The 26,236-nt window shown below is 51.4% G+C and overlaps 6 protein-coding genes across 8 annotated transcripts; 5 read left to right on the forward strand and 1 right to left on the reverse strand.

Moving 5' to 3' along the window:
* Positions 1-62: 62 nt before the first annotated feature.
* LOC148381304 (adenosine 5'-monophosphoramidase HINT3-like) lies at positions 63-1,490 on the forward strand. The gene is made up of 5 exons (XM_088362010.1): positions 63-231; positions 560-677; positions 747-816; positions 987-1,113; positions 1,179-1,490. The coding sequence occupies exons 1-5, from the start codon at positions 139-141 to the stop codon at positions 1,224-1,226; spliced, it is 456 nt and encodes a 151-aa protein (XP_088218136.1). The 5' UTR covers positions 63-138; the 3' UTR covers positions 1,227-1,490.
* A 125-nt stretch (positions 1,491-1,615) lies between these two features.
* Positions 1,616-2,539, forward strand: LOC148381305 (adenosine 5'-monophosphoramidase HINT3-like). Of its 3 annotated transcripts, none has more exons than XM_088361975.1 (5): positions 1,616-1,817; positions 1,882-1,999; positions 2,095-2,164; positions 2,228-2,354; positions 2,442-2,539. In XM_088361975.1, exons 1-5 carry the CDS (start codon positions 1,731-1,733, stop codon positions 2,514-2,516), a joined length of 477 nt encoding a protein of 158 aa, XP_088218101.1. In that variant the 5' UTR covers positions 1,616-1,730; the 3' UTR covers positions 2,517-2,539. The 3 variants fall into 3 exon arrangements, with proteins under 3 accessions (XP_088218101.1, XP_088218102.1, XP_088218100.1); XM_088361976.1 differs by having other exon boundaries at positions 2,452-2,539; XM_088361974.1 differs by having other exon boundaries at positions 2,228-2,539.
* A 137-nt stretch (positions 2,540-2,676) lies between these two features.
* LOC148381306 (uncharacterized) lies at positions 2,677-6,152 on the forward strand. The gene has a single exon (XM_088361839.1). The coding sequence runs from the start codon at positions 2,850-2,852 to the stop codon at positions 5,673-5,675; it is 2,826 nt and encodes a 941-aa protein (XP_088217965.1). The 5' UTR covers positions 2,677-2,849; the 3' UTR covers positions 5,676-6,152.
* Positions 6,153-11,366: 5,214 nt separating this feature from the next.
* Positions 11,367-15,504, forward strand: LOC148381307 (visual system homeobox 2-like). The gene is made up of 5 exons (XM_088361691.1): positions 11,367-12,068; positions 12,629-12,719; positions 12,997-13,120; positions 14,020-14,200; positions 14,802-15,504. Exons 1-5 carry the CDS (start codon positions 11,597-11,599, stop codon positions 15,062-15,064), a joined length of 1,131 nt encoding a protein of 376 aa, XP_088217817.1. The 5' UTR covers positions 11,367-11,596; the 3' UTR covers positions 15,065-15,504.
* Positions 15,505-15,621: 117 nt separating this feature from the next.
* Positions 15,622-22,099, forward strand: acss1 (acyl-CoA synthetase short chain family member 1). The gene is made up of 14 exons (XM_088361689.1): positions 15,622-16,060; positions 16,403-16,499; positions 16,634-16,833; positions 18,593-18,768; positions 18,833-18,985; positions 19,178-19,325; positions 19,453-19,590; positions 19,946-20,038; positions 20,200-20,312; positions 20,541-20,667; positions 20,749-20,876; positions 20,979-21,042; positions 21,119-21,234; positions 21,316-22,099. Exons 1-14 carry the CDS (start codon positions 15,778-15,780, stop codon positions 21,493-21,495), a joined length of 2,016 nt encoding a protein of 671 aa, XP_088217815.1. The 5' UTR covers positions 15,622-15,777; the 3' UTR covers positions 21,496-22,099.
* abcd4 (ATP binding cassette subfamily D member 4) lies at positions 21,530-26,206 on the reverse strand. The gene is made up of 19 exons (XM_088361690.1): positions 25,958-26,206; positions 25,761-25,882; positions 25,232-25,359; positions 25,009-25,148; positions 24,834-24,950; positions 24,579-24,704; positions 24,281-24,331; positions 24,115-24,209; positions 23,917-24,038; positions 23,599-23,690; positions 23,442-23,531; positions 23,162-23,367; positions 22,990-23,081; positions 22,886-22,922; positions 22,742-22,791; positions 22,577-22,629; positions 22,377-22,453; positions 22,197-22,312; positions 21,530-21,787 (listed from the first exon to the last, which is right to left on the reverse strand). The coding sequence occupies exons 1-19, from the start codon at positions 25,999-26,001 to the stop codon at positions 21,698-21,700; spliced, it is 1,848 nt and encodes a 615-aa protein (XP_088217816.1). The 5' UTR covers positions 26,002-26,206; the 3' UTR covers positions 21,530-21,697.
* Between the last annotated feature and the right edge of the window lie 30 nt (positions 26,207-26,236).

Consider the following 26,236-nt stretch of genomic DNA (forward strand, 5'->3'; position numbering starts at 1 on the left):
TACAGGCCGATGTGGAGCATTTTGGAAGGGTTTGAGAAAACACAAGCCGAGTAGACTGGTATTGCTCACACGCGATCTTTGACGATTACGTCATCGCATCCCGTAAAACCAGAAGGCTGGTTTCAAACGGGGAACAAAATGACCAAAACTACCGACGCAAGCGAAAACTATTGGTGTACTTTCTGTATGATCGCCAACGGGAAAGACAACGAAGCTGACATTTTGAAAAAAGTGAGAAAACGACTTTTTTTTCCTTTCATGTACTTGCGGGGGTGTGGCGGCGCACAAGCAGGAAGTGAGTTTATGTTGATATTTTGGCCGTAGAAAAATGTCATCGCTGTTTCAGGTTGCGCAGCCACTAACACAAATGTCTTCGATACTGTACACAATTGACTTTACTAGTGCAATTGATTATGAAGTGGTGCCTTCAGGGAGCATTTTCAGGAATTGACGTGTGGTGCGTTCATGAACTGTGGTTATTTTGCCGCCGAGAATGAGGCTGTATTTTTCGTTCTTGGACGCGCTTTCAGGCACTTGTGTTGTGACGGTCTCCACCCAGGATCATGAGTTGGTGTGTTTCCGGGACATTTGGCCTGCTGCCCCGCATCATTACCTGGTTGTTCCCGTCGAGCACATTGTAAACTGCTCCTCGCTGCACAAAGGACACATTAGACTTGGTTAGTGCGCCTCATTCATGTTGATGGTGTCAAATGGTTTTTCATTACGTTCAGCGATACCTGTTGCAGTTGAAAAGATGGCTGAAATGGGCAGAGCTGCACTACGGGAGCAAGGATTTGCAAATATGGACGACATAAGGTGACCCTTATAAAAAAAAAAGTTGTTTACTATGTGCCAAACTATGGAAATCTGCCTTGTGTCTGCTCTTTTTGCAATGATGAGGGAATCAAATGAAAGTATCCCATTCTCAAATGAGCATCAAAGTGAAGCCCTGAGAGTGTGCATGCCGTGAATGTCTTTTTTTGAAGGATGGGATTCCATCGCCCTGCGTACACGTCGGTAGATCACCTCCACCTGCACGTTCTGGCCCCGGCCAGCATGATCAAAGAGGTCTTGATGTTTAAATTCCGACCGGGATCCTTGGCCTTTATCGAGGTGAGCGCTAACGTGCATGAATGATGTATCCTACTCAAATGATCTCAAATCTGTTTTTTCTCTAGGAAAAAAAACTGAGGAACCATCTGAAAACTGTTTCTTCACCATCATGATGTTGCGGCTGAGGACCAGATGGAACGAAAGGGAAAGTGGGCTTCGATGCTTAGCCCCCATTTGTTTACTTTGCACACTACAACCAAGATCTGTCTCACTTGTCAAAAGCAATCTGTTGTGTTGTGATGTGGATTATAAAGAAAAGCTTTCACTTTTAAATAAACGTTGGTGACGCCTAATTTATAGCTCTTTTACCCCCCAAATGATATGTAATCTTGTAGAAAACCTTTTATGCATGATTAAATTCAATGAAGGCTTGTAAACCTCTTATTTCCATGTGTTTCAATTGGCCGAAAGTGGCCAAAATCGCGTCAAAAAGGTGGAGCTAAACGTCCGTGTCTTGAAATTGCGGAATTGACGACAGCCTTCGAACGCACCTTGGCCCGATCCGCTCGGTCATCGATTACGGCAGCCTGCGAGCGCAGCTTCGCCTTCGGTCATCGATTGCTTTGCCCTGACAGCTGAGTTTACGCCGGTCACCGCTCGCTCTTCCAAATGGTCTCATGGCCACTCAAATCTCCAGTGACGATGACGAATGTCCTTTTTGCCAGATAGCCAAGAGCCAAACTGACACAGAAATCATCCTGAGCGTAAGTGAGTTCCGAATGGAAAACTTGGGCGGGTGTTCTTTTTCCAACTCGTGTGTGCGCGTAGGACGAGGAGCTGCTGTGCTTCCGGGACGTCAAGCCGGGCGCTGGTCATCATTATCTCGTCATAACCAGAAAGCACATCTGCAACTGTAAAGCTCTGCGTGCGCAACACATCCCCACAGGTCAGCGGGAATAGGGCAACATTTGGTGCGCTTGGTCACTTGACTGACAGACTGACAGACCGACAGACTGACAGAGTGTCTTGCGCTCTTGCTAGTGGAGCGGATGGCCGAGATGGGAAAGTGCGCCCTGGAGAAAAACAAAGTGCGCGACCTCCAAGACATCAGGTAAAGGCCAATTGCAAGTGTCTTGTGATGGAGTTGAAGTGTTGTTGCCTTTCCGCAATGCAGGCTGGGCTTCCACGTACCTCCCTTCTCATCCGTGCCCCACCTCCACCTGCACGCCTTGGCCCCGGCCAGCAAGATGAACGAAAGCTCGCAGCGGAGATACGGGCCGCAGTCGCACTGGTTCATCTCGGTGAGCGAGCGAGCGAGCGAGCGAGCGAGCGCGCGAGCAAGCGCAACGGGCACATTCCTTGGGTGCCTGCCTCTTCTCTTACTGCAGCGTCTTGCAGGTCGAGGAAACGCTGTCGCAGCTCAGGACACGAGGCAGAATCAAATGAAATCTTCCGTGGAATAAACATAGTCAAGTGCCGAGGTCAATTCACTTGTGGCAAAGTGACACTTTGGGATCCTTTGGCTGTCAATGACAGCTGTCGACCACTAGGGGGCAGTAGAGTAACTTTTAGCTTCCTGCAGCATTTCATTCCATTTTTTAGGATTGGATTAGATTGGGCGTGATGTCATCATCGCGCCAAAGAGTAAGGTGCTTTGATTCTCTGATGACAAACGCATGCTAGGGCTTTGCAAAGAATGACTGCACCTTGCTCATTTGGGCCGCATGGAGAAGCTGGCTGAGGTATAGCGGGAGTATCTTCTCACTCCCATCTGTGGCAGCGAGCCCGCTCCCAAAATGCCGAGTAAACAAAAGCTGCGCAAACGCCGGCATAATCAAAAACACCGAACACCCTACCAGAGATCTCAGCGAGCCCCGCCGCCGCCGCCGCCGCCGCCACCCAAGCACGATGAGAAGGAGGAGCAGCTCGTGGAACCCGGCGGCGGGCAGGTGGCCACGGTTCAGAAGCTGGGCTGTCTAACGGCGTCGCTTCAGCAGGTCAGACCCGACGCCGAGCATCAGAAGGATGCCGACCGGCCTGAAGCTGAAGCCACGCTCCAGAAGGACGTGGACTGCGCACCCCACAAAAGGCAAGCTCTTGACGCAGCTGCCGATTCCATCTTGGACGAGACATTTGAGACACTTGGAGCAAATGAAGAGCAGCCTGCGCCTTCCCTCAACGATTGTACAAGTGGACAGGAACAGGAAAGAGCTCCATCACCACCACCACCTGCAGCACCTCAGGAGCCTGAGGAACATCTTGCATCTCTTACAGACCACAGAAGAAATGTTAGATTGGATGAGACCTTTGATGCACCTCAGGAGCAGGAAAAAGCTCCATCACCTCAGCAACTAGAGACTCGTGTCGAATCGCTTGTAAATGACACTCAGGAGCAGGGAAGAGCTCCACCAATCAACCAACTGGAGTCAAATGCGGATGAGAGCATTTTTGCACCTCGGGAAAATGAGATGCTTTCGTCCCGTGGAGACGAGGAGACGCACTTTGATGGTCTGCACGCATCTGAAACATCTGCACCTGACGCCGGCACGGCCGGTGAAGCGAAGGATTGGACAATTCCCGAGGCTGCGCTTGAAGATGACACGCGTACGACCTCACACGAGGATACCAGGCCGCTGGTGGGATCTCAGGAGGTTCTGACCGGCGTGGGACTGACTGCGCTCAACATGAAACATCTCATGCTGAGAGCTTGGCTTCATCTGGGCAAGATGAAGCTGCTCCAACAAGGCGGAAGTCTTTCACCTCTGGAGCAGCAAACGCCCCAAGACCCAAAGGCGGACTGCATGAGCGCAGAGCTGCAGGAGAAGTGCACAAAAGCTTCAGCAACTTCAGACAACTGTTGGATTGTGACGGATGTCTCGCCTCGGGGGGACACAGTTCCGACAAATCCTACGCCTCAGGAGGAGGAGGACACCACTTCAGCCTTGCCTAATATTGACGCAACGCAGGAAGTGGATGACGATGACGTCGCCTCGGTGGAGGCGGAAACGACCTCGGCACCTCAGGAGCTCGAAGGAACGGCGTGGGAGGAGCAGGACGTGGCCGCCGCGACTGCTGCAAATCCCGGAAATGAAATGGCCCAAGGGGATGACGTCATCACCTTTGCTTTGTCACCTGTGGAGAACGACACGTATGCGGAGGAGAATATAGCGGCGCTTCAAGCGCACTGGATAGCTGAAGCTCTTCTGGAAGATGACACCAGCGCGAGACTGGAGATTGAGATGGATGTAGCACCTCTTGGGGAAAAGAAAACAGCTGAGCATGTCTTTGGGCTCCACGCAGAATGTGAGGGCAACGCCAGTGCTAGCACACGAGCGGCTCTGGAGAGAGAGACCACGTCAGAATCTCAGACGGTCCACTCAAATGTGATGCTGAAGGCTGAGGACATTCCTTCAGAGCCCAAAATCTATGACACAGCAGCATGTGGAGAGGAAGAGACCTACTTTGAATCTCAAACGAGTGACACAAAGCCTGTCGAAGAGGAGATGCCCTTAGAAGAAGCACATGGAGATGACGCAGGGGCTCAAAAGGTCCAGACAGTCGAAAGCCACCCGGACCACCCTGACCCGGCCTGGACCACCGCTGCACTTGCGGCGAACAACAGCGCTGAGGAGCGGACAGAATTTGATAGCACAAGTCCGGAGTTTCAGACAAATCTTGTTTCCCACCAGGTCCAGGAGATTGGATTGGAGGACACCACTTCTCACGAGGGGGACCCGAGCGGTGGGACTCCGGTAGAACAAACGCTTGAGCCGCAAGTGACGCACGGAGGCGACGGGTCAGCTCCGGGTCGTACCGAGGAGGGCACCGGTCAAGCGAGTCCAAACGAGTCATCGGCGCTGGAGGAAGAGAAGAACGCTGCCAGACCCCAAGAGAATGCGGCAGCCACCTTGGAATCTCAGCAATGTGAGACGAGCGCAGAACGGGAGGAAAGCACGGCCACGGTCGAGCCGGACGAGCCCGTGGCTTTGGTGACTGCGCTCGTGAGTGACAAAGCGCTGGTGCCGCCGCCGCCGCCGCCCAACGAGTGTGGAAGAACCGCGGCGCCCGGGGTGGTGAAGAAAGTCAAGTTCTATCTGGACCCGGACGCCAGAGCGCCGTCTGACCACACGACTTGCTCGGAAGATGCCGGTCCGAGTGCAACTGTGGCAGCTCAAAAGGATGAAATGGGCCGAGTTGGACCTCGGCATGAGATGACTCTTGTTCTCCAGGAAGATGAGACGCCTTCACCCGTTTTACAGGACGAGGAAAACGTCAGAGCGCAGCAGCATGACCTCGCAGAAGATGACACCACCACCACTACATTAGCCCAGCAGAGCGAGACCAATGATGGACCTCAGCTGGATGTGACAGCAAATGTTGACCCTGGAGTTGATAGCACCCCAACTTTACCTCTGGAAATGGAGGTGCAGAGTGAGAGCGCACCTCCAGAAGATGACACTCCTACCTCAGCGTTACAGGACGAGACGATTGCCGAACCTCGGGAGGAAGCGGCACCTGAGGGAGTGCGGAATGAACCTCAGGAGGATGGACACCAAGATGAGGAGGAGGAGGAAGAGGAGGTCACCCCTACACCCGACGAGTACTGCTCCTTGCTGAATTAACTTTGCGGAGTTGAAACAAGTTGAGCGAGAGAACGGGAAGCTCCTCCTGATGCCTGGCTCTCCTCAGCACGTTCCATTGACTCAAATGTAAATAAAATAAAAAAGATTTCAATTGATAACAACAAAAGCCTTGTGAGGAGATGGCTCACTTTATGAATACTATTCCACTGAGTCTCTTTCCGCAGATAGAATTTGGTGCTTGTGTTGCTAACTAGCTGACAGTGCATTGTTCTCTGACCCAAATTTCGTGACCTGGAACTGGCAAAAAAAAAAAAGGTCAGCGCCATGCACCAGCAGCACAGCAACATGTCTTCACTCGACTGGTGAGATCATTCAACTGTCCAACCATATTCATGCACAATTAGCTCATCAGAGAACCAAAAGTAGAAGATGAATGTTTTGCTTTTGTTTTGCTGTTAAGTGAATACCATTTGTAGTTTTCTAATCTGGCCCAGTTAAACACTAATCATTTGTTGATGCATTAGTTGCAATGTGCTTAAATGACCGTTGTGACCCCCCCCCCCCCCCCCCCCCCCCCCCCATACACACACACATATCGGGCAGTCAACCCTCTTTTCTTTTTTTTAATCCTCATTAACACATGAGCAAAAATTCATAGGACAGCCTGCACAATCTAACGCAGTCCAATTCAAGAGCTGGATTAAACATGTTGCCTGCTGGCACGGCGTGTAAGAATGGCCTGTCATGCGGCACAAGAAGGCAAAAGACTCATTTGTTGGTGCTGTGGCTTGCAGGCATGTGTCTGTCCCTCCTCTATTGTGCAGCTTTATTTGTGTTGCTACTTTGAGCAAAGCCACAAGCCCCGCCCTCATCAAGCACCTCAGTCCATCCAGTGGCTTCATCACCTTTTATGGAGCCAGCTCGGGTTCTGTTTCTCATCACACCGAGCGGCCTTTTTTGAATGAGACGGGGAAGCAAACGTCCGTTCCCCCCCCAAATTGACAGCTGATGAGTTGCGGCCACCATTAAAGCAAAAAGGCGCTGCTAATGAAGCATCGAGCTAGCCTCGCCATCGATCTAGCGTCCTCCTTGACTGTCTGCCTGTGAGCCTGTCACATCAAAGTCATCTGAGCATCATGTGGCTGGCACTGATCACGAGCCACAATTTACCAGCTCAATGGCAACAAAAGCCTTGCGGCAGGCCCCAGCTGTTGCTCGTGCAGCAGGTTGTCATCACGCTGCTAGCGTGGCCACGGAGAGGAGGGGAGGGGAGGGGAGGAGCATGGGCGGCATCATTAGCGCCCACGGACGGCCAGCCAAGTGCTCTTCTGGGCCTCGGGGGACTTTGAGACGCGTGGCTAATCCATCCGCAGGGAGCTAGCTACCTGCTGTATGGAGTCCACGAGGACATCACGTCGACTCGAGCCATGACACATTTGGAGGCATGACTGAAGTCCAATGTCTCATTTTGACATTTTTTTTTCCCTCCGTTTGCTAATGCAACTGTATCTACTCGATGTGTCATTGTGTATTCTGCGTGTGCAAGGGTATGGCGGGCTGCCGCCGCTTATGGCTCCGTTCCTCGTTTGCCACTGATGAGTGGAGCCATGAAATAGATCCAAGTGGAGATGCGCGGCCCTCGGCTAAAGCCTCCTGGGAAATCAGCCGCACCGTGTCCACCTCTTTTAGCACCCGGGAGAACCATCAATAAGTGGGTAATTGAATTTTAAGCACAAACATTGCTGTGTGTGTGCGCGCGCACATTGTCAGGCCCTCTGGGGACGAGCGCAGCAGGGATGAATGTGTAATCCATTAAATAACAATTACGGCCTCTGATGGTGCATAGTGGCGCTCCTTCCTTCAAATCTTTTTTCTGAATGGCAACAAACGGACACTGTCATCCGGTTTGAGCTCACTTCAGCCCGTTGCTCGTTCTGGGCCACGATGGGAAAAACAAATAGTTGTACTAAGTTCATCTTGTTTTTCCTTTTCTAATGACTTCACTGGTTTGTTTTATATCAAACCAATTGTTTTAGGTTCATTACCTGACATGTTTCGGCGGTTTCTTCCACCTTCATCAGAGTGTGGCGGAAGAAACCGCTGAAACATGTCAGGTAATGAACCTAAAACAATTGGTTTGATATTAAACAAAGCCGTGAAGTAATTTAGAAAAGGAAAAACAAGATGAACTTAGTACAACTATTATTGTACTAAGTCCATATAGTACTACTATTTTAAGAATTTTTTGCATTTCATATGAATTAAGGAAAATGAACAAATCAAGTTGAATATTTCAAGATATTTATTCAATCAGTCATTGAATTTGTTGCTGACACTTTTTCCTCTTAAGCGAAGCCATGTCGACACCTAAACTTGAAGCATACTTGGCCCTCCCTCCCTCCCTCCCTCCACAAACAGTTCCCCACCCCGTCGTTAAGTTGCACTCGTGATCCAAAACAGGTTTGCTAGCTGTGCTTTTCTCATGGCGCTCACACAATGGGCCGTGTATGGGAGCTGCCTGGTGGCATTGCTTAATTAGGCGAAGACTTGATTCATTTGCACCAACTGACAGCTAATTAAAGAAGTGAGGGGCGCCGACGACCCCAAAACGGCTCCCCCCCACCCCGCCCCGAGGGATGGCGGGTGATAGGTAGCCGGCCGGAGTGAACCATGCTTACGCCTTGGTGACCCCCGCCGGCCTTTTCCTATCCCTCAAACATATGTGCCACGTCGTGTTGAAATGCAGCGCCGTGCTGGAGAAACTGAAAGGGAATTGGAACAAATGAGACAAATTCAAAAGCAAACTCGACTGAATGAATCGGAAGGTGACGCAAATGGCCGACTTCTGCTCCGTCACCGATCGGACGGAGCAGGGCGACCAAATGCATTTTGGACCAGCTTGTTAGATTGGAGAGAACAAAGACAGATGCGGCAAACTGACACAGGTTAACAAAACAACAAGGAGACCGACCGACCGACACGGATGTTAAGACATGACAACAACAGCAACCAAAAACACATCAAGACAACAATGACCCGGAAGGGCGCGAGGGGCAGACAGGACCTATATACACGACAGGTAACGAGAGGCAGGTGAGAATAATCCAACTCATCGTGGGCACACAGGAGGGGAGGGGTGGGGAGGGTCGAGCACACAGACAGAAACCATGACAACAGACACATGCTCCTTACAATAAAGGAAAATTCTTTCCCAATATTTTGCCTCTATTTTTCCAAGCCACGCGCTCATGGTTAGCCACGCAGCTTTCCCGCAATCCTTTTTACACAAAGCACTTTTGACGGATGGAGGTTAAGTCCGGATGTCGTGTTTGTCTTCTCTTGCTTTTCAACAGCATGTCGCAGGACGTTAAAACAAGTTGTCTGGACATGGGGGGGGGGGGGGGGGGGGGGGGGGGCAAACATTAAAGATCCCGGGCCAGTCAACTCCCATTTCTCCCCACCATCGGGACAAGGACAAGGCTCACGGCAGGAGGCCGGGCCCGGCAGGCCCCAGTGAGGACAATTAGGGCCTCATCGGGGTGTACCTCGCGGGGCGTCCACTCTTGGCCCCGGCCCTGAGCCGCCGCCGCCGCCATGGCCCAAAACAGTCAGGGGCATTGTCTCAACTAATTAGGCAGGGGCCCCATTTTGTGTGTGTGTGTGTGTGTGTGTGTCACTGCCACCGCCATGCCTGTCCGATTCCCTTCTCCTGCCGGGCTGCTTGTCCCCGTCCCGTCCACTGCGGGAGTGTGCTAATTACACTCGAAATGGGCCCGAGTAATTATGTCACTTGTGATTACGCCCGTAGTCGTCGAGAAAGTTTTTCTTTTCGGGGGGCCTCTCTCCCATGAAAATATCCGCCTCATTACGCCAGTAACACATCTGCACATGCAACAGGGGGCAAAGGGGAGCCGGCCGGTCCCACAAATAGAGAGCTGACGGAGGAAGGCAATAGCATGAAGTTATTGCCCTAATTAATGCCCAATCAGCATTGTGGAAGAAAAGCTTTTGTGTTCTCACCTTAATGGGATGTTTTGCTCAACGGCTGTTTGCGGCCTGCCGCCGAGCCCGGCCCGGCCCGGCCCGGCCCGGGCTGGGAAACGGCAATTAGCTAGATTAGGGGAGCCATTTCTGGGCCCCGCAGACAAAGGCCATCACAAGGAGCAATGCTTCACAAACACGACCTGCGTGCCATTTCAGTTTTCTCAGGAAGCCCATCCGTGTGATTCCTTTGTCTTTTTCAAAATATTGCCAATGTCCTTTTAAAAAAATACTGAAATGCAAAAATGTTCTTACACCTTTCTCGAGCCTGACAATACAACTAAAACCACCAGTTTTCTCAATGAGTCAAGTGTGCTCGGTGTGACGTCACGTCTAATGTGTGGCAAATTGGATCAGCTTTCAGTTTTTCACTGGTGCGGCCACTTGTTCGTTTTTGATGGTTCGTGCAGGCCTCCAGATGGCCCACGCGGCGTCATCTCTTATCTGCGCCCATCTCTCCAAACGTGCTGACGGTCCCCGAGGAATCCCGTTGGTGTTGTTCGCGCGTGCGTGCGTGCAGCACGTCCAGCCTTTGAAATGATGCACTCATTGAATAAATAGCCGATTAGCTTCGAGAGAAAGGGCAAAACAAAAATCAAATCGCTTTCCTCCCCCCCCCCCCCAATATGGAGAAGGCAAGAATATTTTGGAGAACATCAAGCCACATGACAGCAGACTGTCTGTTTGTTTGCTTGCTGTTGTCCCCCCGGTGTGTCCTCAATACCCGAAAGTGGGACGTTTAATCACGTGACCGACCGATTATAAATGCGAGTTGGCGGGGTGGGGGGATGTCAAGCAGCTTAATAACATTTCAACAGATGCGCGCACTATAAGACAAAACGTTTTGATTGCGCAAGCCTAATTAGAATATGCAAATGAGCGCGCGTGCGTGCGTGCGTACGTGCGTGGGGACGGACGGACGGACGGCGAGGTCGAGCGTCTAACGGATCGATGGCCACTTCAATTGCTTCATTAAATTGGACAAATGGCTGGAATGTGACGTCTTCATGCCATGTTTGGGACAATAACGCAATTTGTATCAATCCTTTCAAATGAACAAAAACTCATATATATTTGTATATGGATTACATTAATGTTTTGTAATTGTTTGCAATGTCTCGGTACAAAAAACGAAACAATTTACATATATTTGTAATTATAGCTGATGTTTATAACAGTACCTTATTTTGTGTTACTTTAGTTGATTTTTTTTGCCATGTGGTTAACACGTAGATAGTATATGATCACTTGAAATTTTAGTGAATCTTTTTTTCAATCAATAGCATGCTGCGAGTGTGCTTAATATTTTTATCGCAGCACAACGTATTTGAAAATGCGCCTTCTTTCTTTATCCGAGGCCCAAGATTCTAGTACAGCACAATTAATGCCCTTTAATAAAACATCGACATAAGAAAAAAAATCTAAGGAGTTTGGGGGGAAAAAAATCTGCTTTGGGGTTAAAAATGTGCAGCTCCAGATTGAGCCATTCTCCCCAAACAAAACAAAGTCCAAATGTGATGTCTGCTAAATTTCCAAATGATTTTGCGAGCTTGTTCCGCCTCATTGGCTCCATCAGATGAGCTCAACGATGATGACCAGTGACACAAGCATGAAGAGGGGAAAGTACAAGCTTCTCTTTGCCTTACTATTTAACCTTGAATGGAAAACGACAAATCGAAATGTTCAACACGGAACGAAAAAATTAACAATAATAACTGAGGCGTGATCAAAATAATATAAAGGGGTGATTAGAACGAAAAGTTCAACGTGGGGTCGCTCATGATTGGCTGCCGCCTGTTGCCTGCTGCTGCAGCGGTGGAGGCGGTGGAGGGGGGCGTCCAAGAGTGTGTGTGTGTTGTCGGATAAAGAGGAGCATCCCGCCCGACTGCAAACTAAAAGTGAAATCTGCGAGCGGCATCATGACCGGCAAGGACGGCGCCGTGCTTTCGGCCACGGAGAATAAGCAGAAACCAGTCGGAGCCCCGCAGCAGCAGCCGCCGCCGCAGCCGCAGCAGCAGCAGCCAACCCCCGCCTGCAAGATGCCCCCCACGGCGCACCGCCGCACCGGCTTCGGCATCCAGGAGCTCCTCGGCCTCAACAAGGAGCCGCCACCGCCGCTGGTGCCGGTGGCAACCGCCGCCGCCGCCGCCCTGAGGCGGCCCCTGGAGGCCCTCCCGCACCGGGGCCACCTCCTGTCGGGCCGCCCGGCCCAGCTCGGACACGGCGGCCTGGGCGGCCTGGGCGTCGGCCTGCTGGGCCCCGATGGCGTGCACTCGTTCTACGGCCAGCCCGCCTTTCTGGAGGTTCTGTCCGAAGCGCACAACGTGCACTTGCAGCCGCTGCACAGGGCCAACGCGCACATGCACGACGTGCACAACTCGGCCAGCTCGGGTGAGTGAGTGAGTGAGTGAGTGAGTGAGTGAGTGAGTGAGTGAGTGAGTGAGTGAGTGAGTGAGTGAGTGAGTGCTGCATGCCCCAAAATAAAAAAGAAAAAGAAAAAATTAGCAACACTTGGCACATTTACTAACGAAAGAGAAAATATTGCAGGCGTTTGTCTGAACGTCATTTACACATCGCGTTGAATGTCTTAATCCAGACGTTTTTCGTTGTTACAAGCTTTATTCAATTCAAATTACAGTCATAGCTTTTACTTTTTTTTTTTTTTTTAAAGGTTAGCATGGGCGGAATTAAGCAGACGGCCACAAATAAATCCGAGATGAATTTGACTCGTCGAAGCTGATTAAGCCTGCAGATTTCTTTTCACCTTCTGTATTTAGATTAATTCATTATGTTCAGAAATATTTCCAATATTGTTTTCACATTGACTGTTATTTTTTTGCATTACAACAGTCAGGAAAGATGAGACTGAAATATAAAATCAACTTCTTTGTCATGCTATCAAATATACAAACGTTAATCCTCGGGTGTCAAAATTCAATTTCTTCCCGCAGATTCTGATGACATGAGTCTTCCCACCAGTGATAAAAAATTCTCCAAATCTTCCTTGAGCCAAAGCAAGAAAAGAAAGAAAAGACGACACAGGTAAAAATAAGAACATTGATGAAAAAAAAAAACAAATCAAATCCATGCCACTTTCTACACTATAGCCTGCATGCAGTTTGGAAGAGGAGGCATGACGGAGTTGTCATGCATTTTATTCCTTTGTTCTGTCATCCTGGTATATAAAAAATATATCTCCAAAATGTTTACATGTATTTGCATATGCATTTAAACATCCATTCAAGATGTATGCTGGAGAAAATGTTATGTGCCTAGAAGTATTCTTTTGAATTTGGATTTGTCTTTGTTTTCCACACAGAACAATTTTCACGTCCTATCAGCTGGAGGAGCTGGAGAAAGCCTTCAACGAGGCCCACTATCCGGACGTCTACGCCCGAGAGATGCTGTCCATGAAGACGGAGCTGCCAGAGGACAGAATACAGGTAAGTGCTGTGACTCTGCCTCCATTTTTTAGCGTGCTCCTGGTAGAAGCTCACTGGCAAACCAAACAAAAAAATACAGGGCAAAAAACTGCATATTGTGGATTGCAAACTTTTGAAGCGCATAACTGTAAACACCATAGAGAAGCTAGCACCGACGTAGTGCTTTGTTATGGACGGTTGAAGCAAATTTCAATCGTTCATCATAATCGATAACGTGAGACCAAACGACACCCAAATGAATTAGCAGGTGATCAGCCCTCCTCCTCCCTGGCTGCCCCCCCCCCCCCTCCCTCCACTTTGATATTTCACGGCCTGTCTCTCATCCACGGATGGGGCCTGGAAATTAACTTATTTTTCAATCAGCCCGGGCGCCCTTGGGGTCACCTCTCTGTCACACACGCGCGAGCGCTCTGCTGTCAAAAGCATGATTGCTCATCTGAGGCCCGTCTTTTTATAGGATGGAGGTTATCATCAGAGCTACCTCAATGGCTTTCCCGCTTTTCCGCTTTGATCGTTTTTAATCCCGTCCCTTCGCACGCACGCACGCACGCACGCACACGCTACGCCGACAATCTCATTCCATCTCGCGGGCCGTTTTATGATGCTCGTCGGGGCTCATCCATATTCACGAGCTCACCCAGGCTATTACGAGGCCTGGCTGTGTGAAAAATCAATCTGGGCTCAGGAGGAGAAGAATGCGCATGAATTCCTGGTGCATGCACGCACGCACACATGTTGTGCACATGTTGCAAGCATGCAAAACGGGGATAGAGAGACCGTCGGATTTCCAAATGAGCATAGCTAGTAGCCCCAAAAATGTTTCCGTCAATGAACACTGTCGATCATTGGATGATGATTTGCATTGGTTAAGCTCAGCGTGTCCTCCTTTCCCGTCCCAGGTGTGGTTCCAGAACCGCCGGGCCAAGTGGCGCAAGCGTGAGAAGTGCTGGGGCCGCAGCAGCGTGATGGCCGAATACGGCCTGTACGGGGCCATGGTGCGGCACTCCATCCCGCTGCCCGAGTCCATTCTCAAATCAGCCAAGGAGGGCGTCACTGAGTCCTACGCTCCCTGGTTACTAGGTGAGAGGCGGCGGCACCGGCGGCGGCGGGATAAACGATGCTCCCAAATTTAGGAACGAAACTCACTTTTAGCCCGAGGACATTCCAAACGGCTCTGTGCTCAGAATTTGAAGCATTTGTGAGCTCGTGGTGTTGCGCAAGGCTCGCTGTTTGGTCTTCTCTACATTTGTGTTAAAGTGTCTTTGCGTTCCACTAGGGTAGCTTCATTATGTCACTGGCACTTTCACGACCACATTTTTGGCCTTGCCTATTCAACCAAATGTTTTTCCTCATTCCTTTTTTTTGCATCCAACAATATTTTGCAAATTCGCTCGACTGGCAAAACATCATCGGCGGATGTGTTAATCTGAGCGCCGGCGTGGATTCCCACGGGAGGCCAGAGAGTGTCAAAGCGCTCGATAAGGCGGCAGCAGTCAATTGGCTGATAATCCTACTTCATTAGCGGAGATTAGAGCCTTATCTCCCGTTGGCTTTGTGTCAATCGATTGGGCGCAATCTATCAGGCGGCTCGTAATTGATTAAGAGGCATCCGTTCTTGTTCAATCTGCATTTGCAAGTGAGGAAAGTTGCCACAAAGTAACACATTGCGTCCATCCCTCAGGTATGCACAAGAAGTCAGTGGAGACGCCGCGCAGCCCTGCCGAGGAAAGGAGCAGCGGCGGCGCCACGCCGCCACCGCCGCACCAGAGGGCGGACCCGCCCGAGGCAAAGGAGCAGACGGACGGCGACAGAGACGAACTGCGGGTGCACAGCATCGCCGTGCTGCGAGCCAAGGCGCAAGAGCACAGCGCCAAGATGCTGGGCACGCGACGACGCACGGGAGAACCCGAGCGCGGGTCGACCGAGGACGAGACGGACAACTGACAACGTTTCGGGGGAACGTTCGAAAAGCGCGTAACGGGTCAGGAGCTGGCTTGAAAAGAATGGAGGAGCCGCCTCCTCCTCCCCTCTGCGGGCCTCACATTCTGTACATACAGTCAAGCCTCCGCTTTGTGTCCATGAGGAGCATAAGAATGGACCAAAAGAAATCATGTGGTTTGTCTGCACCGATAAATGCTACTGGCGAGGGTTGACTGCAGCTGTAGGTCGAATGTTTGCTCTTCACACTTGGCTCAGCAGCTGTGCGAGTCCCAGCCGTCATGCTGTGACCTCTGACCTCGCCTTCTGACAGCCTCAGTCGGGAGAGCAGCGACCGTCAATGTGAAAAGCATCAACGTGGACAGATGTATTTGGTTTCCGTGTTTGTTTGTCTTTGTAAATAGTGTATGTATCAGCGGTCTGATTAAAATGGAATATTTAACAAACGTGTTGGCTGCCAACGAGGTTTCCTCTTTCGGGGTTTGTGCTTTTGCTGGAGAAAGTGGGCGCATTGCTCTGGCGGCGCTTGCGCCGCCCTTCCTTCCACGCAAAGCAAGTCCAGCCCTCCCTGCCCTCCTTTCCTCTCCTCTCCTCTCCTCTCCTGGAATGGAGCCGCTTGTTTCGGGAAACTAAAGCCAAGTTGGCTCCGCGCGCGGATTGGCTGTCCCGTTTCAGCACGGCTCGCTTCTTCCTCTTTGCGTTCTTCCCTCCAAGACAAAATGTGGCTCTCCCAGCGATGCGTCAAGGCGGCCTGCGCGTCGACAGTCGGCTGGAGGTGCAAGAGTCAGGCAGTGTCGGCGTTCATGCCGGAGGCTGCGGGCTTCCAGGGCGTGCGGGACCGCGCAGGGCTCCAGGAGTTCTCCGTCGCTCACAAGGAGAGCTTCTGGGCGGCCGTGGCGCGCCGCCGGCTCGACTGGATCAGCCCCTTCCGCGGGGTCCTCGAGTACGACATGGAGCGGGGCAAAGTCAGCTGGTTCCAGGGAGGACAACTCAACGTCTCCGGTGAGGAGCTTGACTTCGCATGGACTCAAAACTTGCTGACATTGAACGCACCACCGCTCGTGCACTTTCGGAAATGTGACGCGTTTTGCTCAACAATTGAGTTCACAACATCAACCACAACAAGCTGGTTGTCTTAGAAAGTGTTGAAAAAACGACGAATGCTCGAGTGTCAAACTGCAGCATATTCTCTAACCTAGCTCGAGCTGTCTTTGGTTGTATAAGTGCTTGCTGCTGCTCCACGTCAGTGTTGCGTAGTTTAACTTCTGGCACCTTGCCAACTCCAAGCCAGGACCACTCCGACAGGTTTTTTATTTTCCACTTGTCTGTTTGGACTGTCTGCAGTGAATTGCCTGGACCGCCATGTACGCAGCGGCCCGGAGAAGGTGGCCCTCATCTGGGAGAGGGATGAACCCGGATCAGAAGTCAGGGTGACCTACAGGTCGGTTAGCTCGCTTGTCTTTCCACCTCTCGTCAACTGGGAGAGGCTTCAGTGGAAAAAAACAACAACCCAAAAGTCTGGCTCTGCTCATCCCCAAAAAATGGAGGAAGCCCAAATTTGCTTGTGCTTACCAGGCAGCTCCTGGAGATGACCTGCCAGGCGGGCAACCTGTTGAGGCGCCGCGGCGTCAAGAAGGGCGACTGCGTCACCATCTACATGCCGCCGTGCCCGCTGGCCGTGGCCTCCATGCTGGCCTGCGCTCGCGTGGGAGCGGCGCACAACGTGGTGTTTGCGGGCTTCAGCGCGGAGGCTCTGGCTGAGCGAATCCGAGATGGTGAGCATGTTAGCGCCGCTTATGACCAATTTGACTTGTGTTGCCGCAATGCCAAATCATTGCCAATTCAGAGTGGACCACAAAGTGAGCGTTGCGAGCACCGCAACTTTTCTAATGCATCGAGCTTAAGATGCGTGCCTTACATAACACATCTATTTTTAAAATTTAAAATTTTAAACCCTAGTTCAAAACCCTAACTCTAGTATGAAAGCTTACTTTGAAACCCTGAGCCTAGATTTAAACCAGGGGTTGTCACCAATCGGAGTGGAAATGGAGCAGGGCGACCAAGTGCAGCTCGGACCAGCTTGGTTTATTGGCGCAACTCAAAATACAGACTCGGTAAACTGACATAGTAACTCACTAACAAAACCTAACAACAAGAATGAGCGAAAAAGACATGAAACAAAATGACAGGGTGACATTATCAATGACAGCACCGACAACCAAACAGACATCATGACATTAATACGCAATGATCCCGGAGGGAGCGACACACAGACAGGACTTAAATACAAGATGGGTAACAAGAGGCAGGTGACCGCGGTTGCATTGATTGAGGTGACGCGGAGGGGAGGGGAGGGGAGGGGCGACGCCAACAGAAACCATGGTAACAAACAAAGCAACCCGGGACGAGTCGTGACAGGGGTGACAAACTCATTTTTTTTTTTTGCCAGGCCGCATTGTAGTCATAGCTTGTTTCGGAGGGCCAAACTAAATAAATGTAAGAGCACCTCATATTATATCGAGTAAAAGCTACAAAACAACTCGTTTTCAAATCAGACAAGTAAAAACTGGTCAAATATTTGACAAAAAGACATTAAAAGTGAAGACAATTTGCAATTCTAGTCATGACACAGGAATTTGATGCACAATTTGTCTTTGCGGGCCACATCAAATGATGTGGCGGGTCGTATCTGGCCCCCTGGCCGGGCCTTGAGTTTGACACCTGTGATTTCGACTGAATTGATGGTGGAGTGGTTTTTTTTTTTTTTTCTTCACTTTTTTCACCAATGTTTTTTTTCAGAACATTTCAATAGCCCCGCATGGACTTAATAGCTCACCATTTTCTTCTCACGATAAGATAATCATTTATTGTGCCCACGGCCGAGGGAAGTCGCCTTTCCTCAAGCGGTGTAGAGCAAAGAGCAACATTGGAATGCAAAAGTAACTCTACTTTGCCCTCAAGTGGAAGAATAAATAAAAGAAGTATTTTTTGCCAACTGGTAAGAGTCAAAAAAGTGCAAACTCTGACTGTCTGTAGACAGTTTGTGTAGATCTCGGCACACTCATCAACGCTAACAAAGTCCTTGCATCAGTCGAGTGTGTATTTACCATGCGGCCGACCATGCGGGACGGTGCTGTGTGTGTTGCAAATAAGAGGAATGAGGGCTCGGCTCGGCTCGGCCTCCTTTGGGTCCAGAGGTCGATCCGGGCCAAAGATGCTTATCGCGGGCCGAGCGTTAAAAAACAGCCAATCTTTATTGACTTTATCAGTTGATCTTGTATTTATCTTTCATCTTTATTGCGCCGTGTATCTGATGGGGAACCATATAGCTGCTCATCTGATGATTATTTACTGCAGGACAGCGGCCTCATCGAGAACGTCTTCCTATTGTAAAGGACTGGCGAGTCGCTCATAAAACGTATTGAGTAGGCTTTCCAAAAGGGCGTCACCACTTAACCACCACAAGGACAATCCTACAAGTCTCCGGAAGATGGGACACGTTAGGAAGTTCACCTTCATTTGTTTTCCTTCCAGCCCAATCCAGTACGGTGATCACCGTCAATGAGAGCGTGAGAGGGGGCAAGGTGACCCCCCTGAAGGCCACAGTGGACCAGGCGGTGCGCAGCTGCCCGACGGTGCGCCAGGTGTTTGTCGCCAGGAGGACCGAGACGCCGGTCACCATGACGCCCAAGGACGTGGACATGGAGGAGGTGAGAGCACCTTAAGATGAAGCAGATGAAGCGAGGACTCGCGCCAACGGGTTCCGTATCACAGGAGATGATGTCGGAGGACGTCGTCTGCGAGCCGGCCGCCATGGACAGCGAGGACGTCCTGTTCCTGCTCTACACGTCGGGCAGCACCGGGAAGCCCAAAGGCCTGGTCCACACGCAGGCCGGATACCTGCTGTACGCCTCGCTCACGCACAAGGTCAGTCGGTCGGAAGAAACACTCACTTGACACATCAGATGTGGCCCTACAATCAAGCCTCACCCGTAGTTTAGTTTCCCACTGCTACTTCAGGCCATCTTGACCAAGAATATTTGTGGCCTTGCTTTTGAGTAGCACTCAACCTGGACTCATCTCAAATCTCATGTTGTGTACTACTACGTCTCGCTCCAGTACGTCTTTGACTACCACGACGGAGATGTGTTTGGTTGCGTGGCGGACATCGGCTGGATCACGGGACACAGTTACGCCGTGTACGGACCCCTGGCCAACGGGGGCACCACCGTGCTTTTTGAAAGCACGCCCCTTTATCCCCACCCAGGTACGCTCCACCCCGGATGGCCAGACGGCAACGAGTGCTAAAATTAGGAGCGTGTCGGACCTCTGTCGGGTTGCGTGTCGCATGCTCCAAACCCCTGTGGAGTGTTCTGTTTCTATTTGTTTGGCAGGAAGATACTGGGAGATGGTGGAGAGGTTGAAAATCAACCAGTTTTACAGCGCCCCCACCGCCATCCGCCTGCTGCTCAAGTACGGCGACCAGTGGGTGCGCAAGTACGAGCGCTCCAGTCTCCGGACGCTGGGATCCGGTACGACCCAAACGCCTCGCATATGCGCTTCGCTGCCAAACATACTCGGGCACACACGCTGACGTTGAAAGCAGAAGCTGTCCGTCGTGGCTTGAAACGTAGAAGAAATGCCGCACTCCCAATTGGCGCCAGCGGCATCGGGTGGCGCTGATTTATTGAAGTCTGGCTCCCGGCCACTAGATGAGGAGTGAGTGCTAATTCTCCTTCAAGGCCACGGAAGCGCTTACTTGGCTCGTGTGTGTTTACTGCATTCATTTCCTGCGAGCGCACGCACGCACGCACGCGCGCACGGATAGATGTCCAGCTCGGGTGGTTTGGAGTCAACGGCAGCATGTTCCCAATGTCCTCTGCGCAGTGGGCGAGCCCATCAACACAGAGGCGTGGGAGTGGTACCACCACGTGGTGGGAGAGGGACGCTGCCCCGTGGTGGACACCTGGTGGCAAACGGGTAAGCTGCTAAATACTTCTCACCGCCCTTCTGCATGACCCAAATCTTTCCGCTAATCATACTCTGCTGCGGGTATGATCATTTGATTTAAAAAAAGAAAAAAAAAGTGACTTCCTTATCTGTAACAAATCCATAGTATATGTATATATATATTTCCTCAGAGACGGGCGGCATCTGCATCGCCCCGAGGCCGTCGGAGCCGCACGCAGAGATTGTCCCGGGGATGGCCATGAGACCTTTCTTCGGCATTAAGCCGGTGCTCATGGATGGCGAGGTGTGTGTGTGTGTGGTGGGGGAGAGAGGAGTATCAAAAGTGAAACAGCTGGTGACTATTTTATAATCCTCATCTGACCCTCCGTCCAAGCCGTTCCCAGTAGTTTTAGCCAACACAGACACTCCAAACTCCAAATGGACGCTGTTATGATGTGGAGTGCAGAGCAGACAGGATTTGTTGTATTTCACATGGCTGTTGAAAAGCGCTGTTGCGTTTGTCCGCCTCCAGGGCCGAGCGGTGACCTCCACCCATGCCTCGGGCGCGCTGTGCCTCTCTCAGCCTTGGCCCGGCATGGCCCGCAGCATCCACAACGACCACCAGAGATTCATCGACACCTACTTCAAGACCTACCCCGGTAAGAGCGCTCGCTCGCTCGCTCGGCAGGCGGGCGGGGTGCCGTTGTGGTCTCTGACGTGATGCGGCCCCTCCCCTGCAGGCTACTTCTTCACTGGAGACGGCGCCCATCGCTCCAAGGAGGGCTACTACCAGATCACGGGGCGCCTGGACGATGTCATCAACGTCAGCGGGCACAGGATCGGCACGGCCGAGATCGAAGATGTGGTGGTAAAGCCGCTTTGGATTACGTTGTCTTTCGGCGAGGCTTGGGGTTTCGCTTAGTTTTGGCTTTCCGGCCCGAGCTTCTCACTCCCAAGGTGTGCGTCACAGAACCAATGCTCCGCCGTGGCCGAGTCAGCAGTCATCGGCTGCTCGCATCACATCAAAGGCCAAGGTGAGCCGGGCAGGGCAGGGCAGGCTTCAGAGGTGGCCGTGCCCATCTGACGTCCGTCCGTCCGTCTCCTTTGCAGGCGTCTACGCTTTTGTGGTCCTCAAGCAGGAGGCCCAAGAAGCGGACCTGGCCTCGCAGATCAACAACACCGTATCCGACAAGATCGCCAAGTACGCTTGTCCTGACCACATTCAGGTTTGTTGGAAAATCTGCAAATGGCCGGAGCTGGCTGGACTTGAGCGGTGCTAACGTGCGTATTTGGGCTTCTTCTCCCAGTTCGTCCAGCGCCTCCCAAAGACGCGCTCGGGCAAAATCATGCGTCGGGTTCTGCGCAAGGTGGTGGAGCGAGACCTGGACGGCCTGGGCGACCTCAGCACGCTGGACGATCCCGCTGCCGTGCAGGAGATCATCCAAGGTCACCGTGACCTCTTTGCAAAACAGCAGGAGCAGCCATGAAGACTCAAGGTGGACCTTTTTAAAGGGACTCCGATTTTTAGTAACTTGTTTTAATTGTTCACGGAATCAGCGGATGGCCACCATAAAAAAGCAACTTGAGTCTCAGCGTCCTTTGTGGCCGAGCCCTCGAACTAAGCGACGTGAACAACCCCCCCGAATGGAGTATCGCTTCTTAACGTGTCCACAGTGGCAGGCGCTTGGGTCACATGACGTCCTCTCTGAGACTCCTGCCTTTTATTTGGCTCAACTCCCAGTGGCCGCCTCCGCACAGTTTCAGCCGGACGTTGTGGTGCTGCGGACGAGGAGGAGACCAAAAAAAAAGGCCGCTTCATTAGGTACACCCAGCTGTCCTAAACAAACTAACTTTGATGGCTAAAGAAGGCTGAAGTTGAAACAAGGACGTGGACAGCCAGCTTCCCACTGAAACCACAAGTATGTCCACCGGATCTCTGTCGCCGTCTAGCGGCCACGCAATCCGTTTGAGGTTGAGCCTTAACTTTCCACTAAAAGACGAGTAGCGCTCCCTTTTTGTGAGTGGCGTATTTAATCAAATGATTTTAAACTATAATTGTAAAGACGTAATTAAAAAGAAATCATGACTTTTTTCCTGCTTTTGCCATTTTGTTTAGATAAGGACATTTGAAATGGTTTTCAAAAAGCTCAATAAATTCTAAGCCGGAGGTCATGAAAGAAGAGCTGACCTTCTCCAAGCTTGTGCGGTGTCCCACGCTGACCAGCGTCATGCCCAGCTGCTTGCAGGTGCGATAGAGCTGAGACTCCGCCTCCTCCGTCAAGGCGCTGGTGGCCTCGTCCAGCACTGTCAACGGCGGCGCGCCATGAAAGGGAAAAAGGCCTCGCTTTTCCTCACCACTTGAACCTACCTGCGTATTTGGGCTGCAGGTAGAAGAGTCGCGCAAAACAAAGGCGCTGCATCTCGCCCGGGGACAGAACGTCGTACCTGCAACCAGGTTTGCCAGAGACATCTTTTGAGCTTTATAGTCAAAACCCCCCCGTTTGGAAAGGCTGAAAGGCAAGCAAATGATGCGTGAGCAGAAAAATCGAGGCGAGGCGGGACTCGTACCAGTTCCAGTCCACCACTTCATCCAGGCCGCCGGTCCGCTTCACCAGACTGGACTGGAATGAAACGCAACGCAGTCCAACAGGATTGAAAACAAACAAAGACAAAAAAAGTCCAAATCAGATGGCGCTTTTAGAATGGAGTTCTTCTGTATGTTGCAAAACTCACCACCCCCGCCATCTTGAGAAACTTCATTATTCTGTCATCATCTACAGACCCTGGGGGAGGAAAGAAAAAAAATCATACTGCACCTGCAGTGGGCGGGCGGCTAAAGTACTGAGTTGATGGACGGCGCCGATGTGTCCTTGCTACCTGATTGCGGGTAAATGTCCTTGAGTGGGTAGATGACCTGTTGGGAGAGGAGAGCACGTTTGTCATTCTGCCATTTTCAAACGCCAGCCAATGGGGTGAGCCACCTGCTCACGCAGCGTGCCGTCGGTCAGGTAAGGCCTTTGCGGCAGGAACAGGGTTCCTCTGGGCCCGAAGCATGTGGTCATTTGGACAAAACCTGTCAAGGAACACCGACAACTTCAGGGGACTGGGCCTCCCTCCGTGTGACATCACCAGTGAGTCAACATCATCTCTCACCGCTCTTGGCCTCCCACAGTCTGTTGAGGACCCTCAGGAGCGAGGTCTTGCCCGTGCCGGTGTTGCCCACCACCAGCAGGTGCGTCCCCTCGCTGACGCTCAGGCTCAGGTCCTCCACCAGCAGCTGCTCCGAGTAGGGAGACGTGTAAGACAGATGGTCCACAATGAAGGCCGTGTCCACGGGCCCCCCGTGCACGTTGAAGTCACTGTGCGGAAAGACGGAAGGAAAAAAATAAGATGGACGGACCTTCACCAGGAGTCCTTTTGATTGATATTTTACCTGTCAAAGTCGTAGCTTTCCCCCGAAGCCGGGTCGTAGTCGCACTGCTGGCGCAGAACGTCGTCCATCACCTCCGTCAGCTCGCCGATCCTGACCGTCACACAGGCCGAATCACGTCAACCCTCCTGGCGACTTGGAAGCACGGCTGGCGGACTACCTGTGGGTGTAGCCGGCCACGTCGGACAGCGTGGTTGACAGGTCGATCAGCTGTGTGAAGCCATTGATCAGGTAGATGCACACGAAGGCGTTCTGCACACAAGCAACAACAACATAAAGTTGTGCTGCCATCTAGCGGTCACTTTTTTTATCACTCAAGCCATCCAAATTGATGAGATGGGTTACTATTTCCACTATTTAGCATTCTATTGTGAAACATTTTGCTCAACAAGCCCTGACTTTTTTTTTTTTTGCAAAACAAAAGTCTTGGCTCAAGAGCGTCAGTCCTAAAAAGAAAGAGGAAGTAGCCGTCCGTCACCCTGCTGATGAGCGCGCTGAGCTCGCCGGGCGTCAGGCCATCGTACAGCCCGCCGAAAATGGGAATGGCGATGATGATGTAGCTGAGGAAGCTGCCCATGTAGTCGAAGCTGTTCACCCCAACTGGACACAAATATGGCGGCGTCTTCACGTCGGCTGTGTCAACGTGCACGTGTGCGAGAGTGCGCGCTTCGCTTACTGTAAAGCCACAGCTCTTTGTTGATGAGACGTTGCTGAGTTTGCAGCAAAGTCTGCAGGCGTCTGTTGGTCCTCATGTGCTCCACTTTACCAGCCCTGCAGCAGATCACATCTTTCAGGGAGTAGGCAGGCGAGCCTCCCTCCGTACACTGTGCGGAGTAGCTCACCTGTAAAAAGCCGCCGACTCAGCATTGACTCGGATCTGCATGTGCTTGAATCTGTGACCAGGAGGAGAGACAAAGCAATCATGTATTCGTATTCATTTTGTGCTCACATGGATTTCCTTTTTAGGTTTGTTTGTCGGAGCGGCAAGGCTCTTTGGAGGAAATGGACAAGCTGCCCTTCATGAAAGCGCGTCCCTTTCCGCTGCCATTTCCTAAAAGGGCCCAACGCCAAGATGGAACAGATGCATCCCGTCGGAGAAAAGACGGGCATCGAGCCGCCGTTCCTGAGGACGCCAGGTACCTGAAATCGCCCTCCAGTTTCTCCTGCTCGAACAGCGTGGACACAATGGGCCCCATCAGGATTTTGTTGGTCACCGAGCCCACCACAAAGTAGGCGAAGATGCTGAGCGGGCCCAGCCAGCCTGTGCTGAAAGTCAAAGGATTAAGCAGTTTGATAGCGATTCCCCGTTTGTGGCCGCACCTTGGGCTAGTCACAAAAGCTCTTTGGGCTTGTTCACGTTTTGGCCAAGTGAGATTGAAATCGACTTTGCGATACCTCTCGAAGCAGCGGTAGGCGTAGTAAGCCAAGGTGAAGGGCGAGGCGATGAGCCGAGCGGCCATGGTGCTCATCTGCTTGCACAGCCTCTCGGTGTCCTGACTGATCCGCTGGTCACTGCCGGTCAAAGGAGCTTCAGCGCGGCAAAGACGTCGCGTGGAAAGGAAACGCTTACGGGTTGTCCACGTCCTCCCGGAGCACGTTGAGCGTGTAGTAGACGCGTCCCCGGAAGTAGGCGGCGTGCAGGCTCTCCGTCAGCATCCTCCTCCAGCTCACGTACATCAGGTTGCCGATGTACTGCTCCAGACTTTTCAACTGTCCAGAGCGAGCTAATTTATCACTTTGTACTTTGCCGCCCTCCCTCCCTCCCTCCATCCGTCTTCACGACTCAGACTCACGGTGGAGTTGAGCACAATGAACAGCATGGCGGTGAGCAGCAGGCTCTTGAAGCTCTTGTTGTCCTTGTCGGCCAGCACGTTGTAGAAGCGGCTGGGAAGGACGCCCACTTGGTAAATGATCAGCTGTTCTGGTTTGAGGATGGAAAAATGATGCCTTAGCGCATGGTTACGTCGAAAGAGCTCGTAAAAGAAAGTCAAAGGTTAAAAGCCTCGAGTTGAATTCATAAAATTGCGACACGATTCCTCTTCTGCTTTCAAGCTGCGTCTTGTGATTTTCTTTTCCCCCCAATCGACTTCATTTCGTAACGATTACAACACAATCCTCACAATGTGTAACGACTTTCTCAAAGGTTCAGTTACCTCTAGCTGGGGAGAATATTCTCACCCCCAAAAAGTCATTCCATCACATGATTGTTCACGATGTTTGACGTCACGCTTTTCCTGCTTTGCAAGCTGCAGTGTCGTGTTGATTATTTACATGTGTATGTGTGTGTGTGTGTGTGTGTGTGTGAGCTGAGCTTCCTAATACCTGCCAAAGTCACTGCGAGTAGTGTGGCAAACATGAGGACACTTGGGCTGCTCCATGATGGAAACAGAACCTTCAGGATGCTACAGAACCTCTGCACGAAGCTCCAGTTCAACTTTGGTTTACTGCACAGTCAAAGACACAAGTCATGGTTACACAATCAAAGTGTTGTTGTAAAATTGACTTTTGACAACAATTACCTTCGTGTGCTTCCTCTGTCATTTGACTTCACGAAGCGAGGCATTTGCGCCGGCGAGTGAGTGAGAGAGAGGTCAAATGTCACAGTTAGCCAAATTAACTAGCTAGGTGAGCTTCCGAAACGCTCGTTTAAATCTACAGTTACTTTCTAAAAATAGAAGCAAACGTTTTCTGAGCATTCCTCCTACTGAACGACCACGGTGAATGATTGGGTTACCCGTCAAGTTCGTCAGCGACAGCAAAGTCTGCATTTCCGCCTTCAACAGGAAGTGTAATCGAAT

The sequence above is a fragment of the Syngnathus floridae genome, chromosome 19, assembly GCF_059516105.1.
Source record: "Syngnathus floridae isolate MCC-2025c chromosome 19, RoL_Sflo_1.0, whole genome shotgun sequence".
NCBI lineage: Eukaryota > Metazoa > Chordata > Actinopteri > Syngnathiformes > Syngnathidae > Syngnathus > Syngnathus floridae.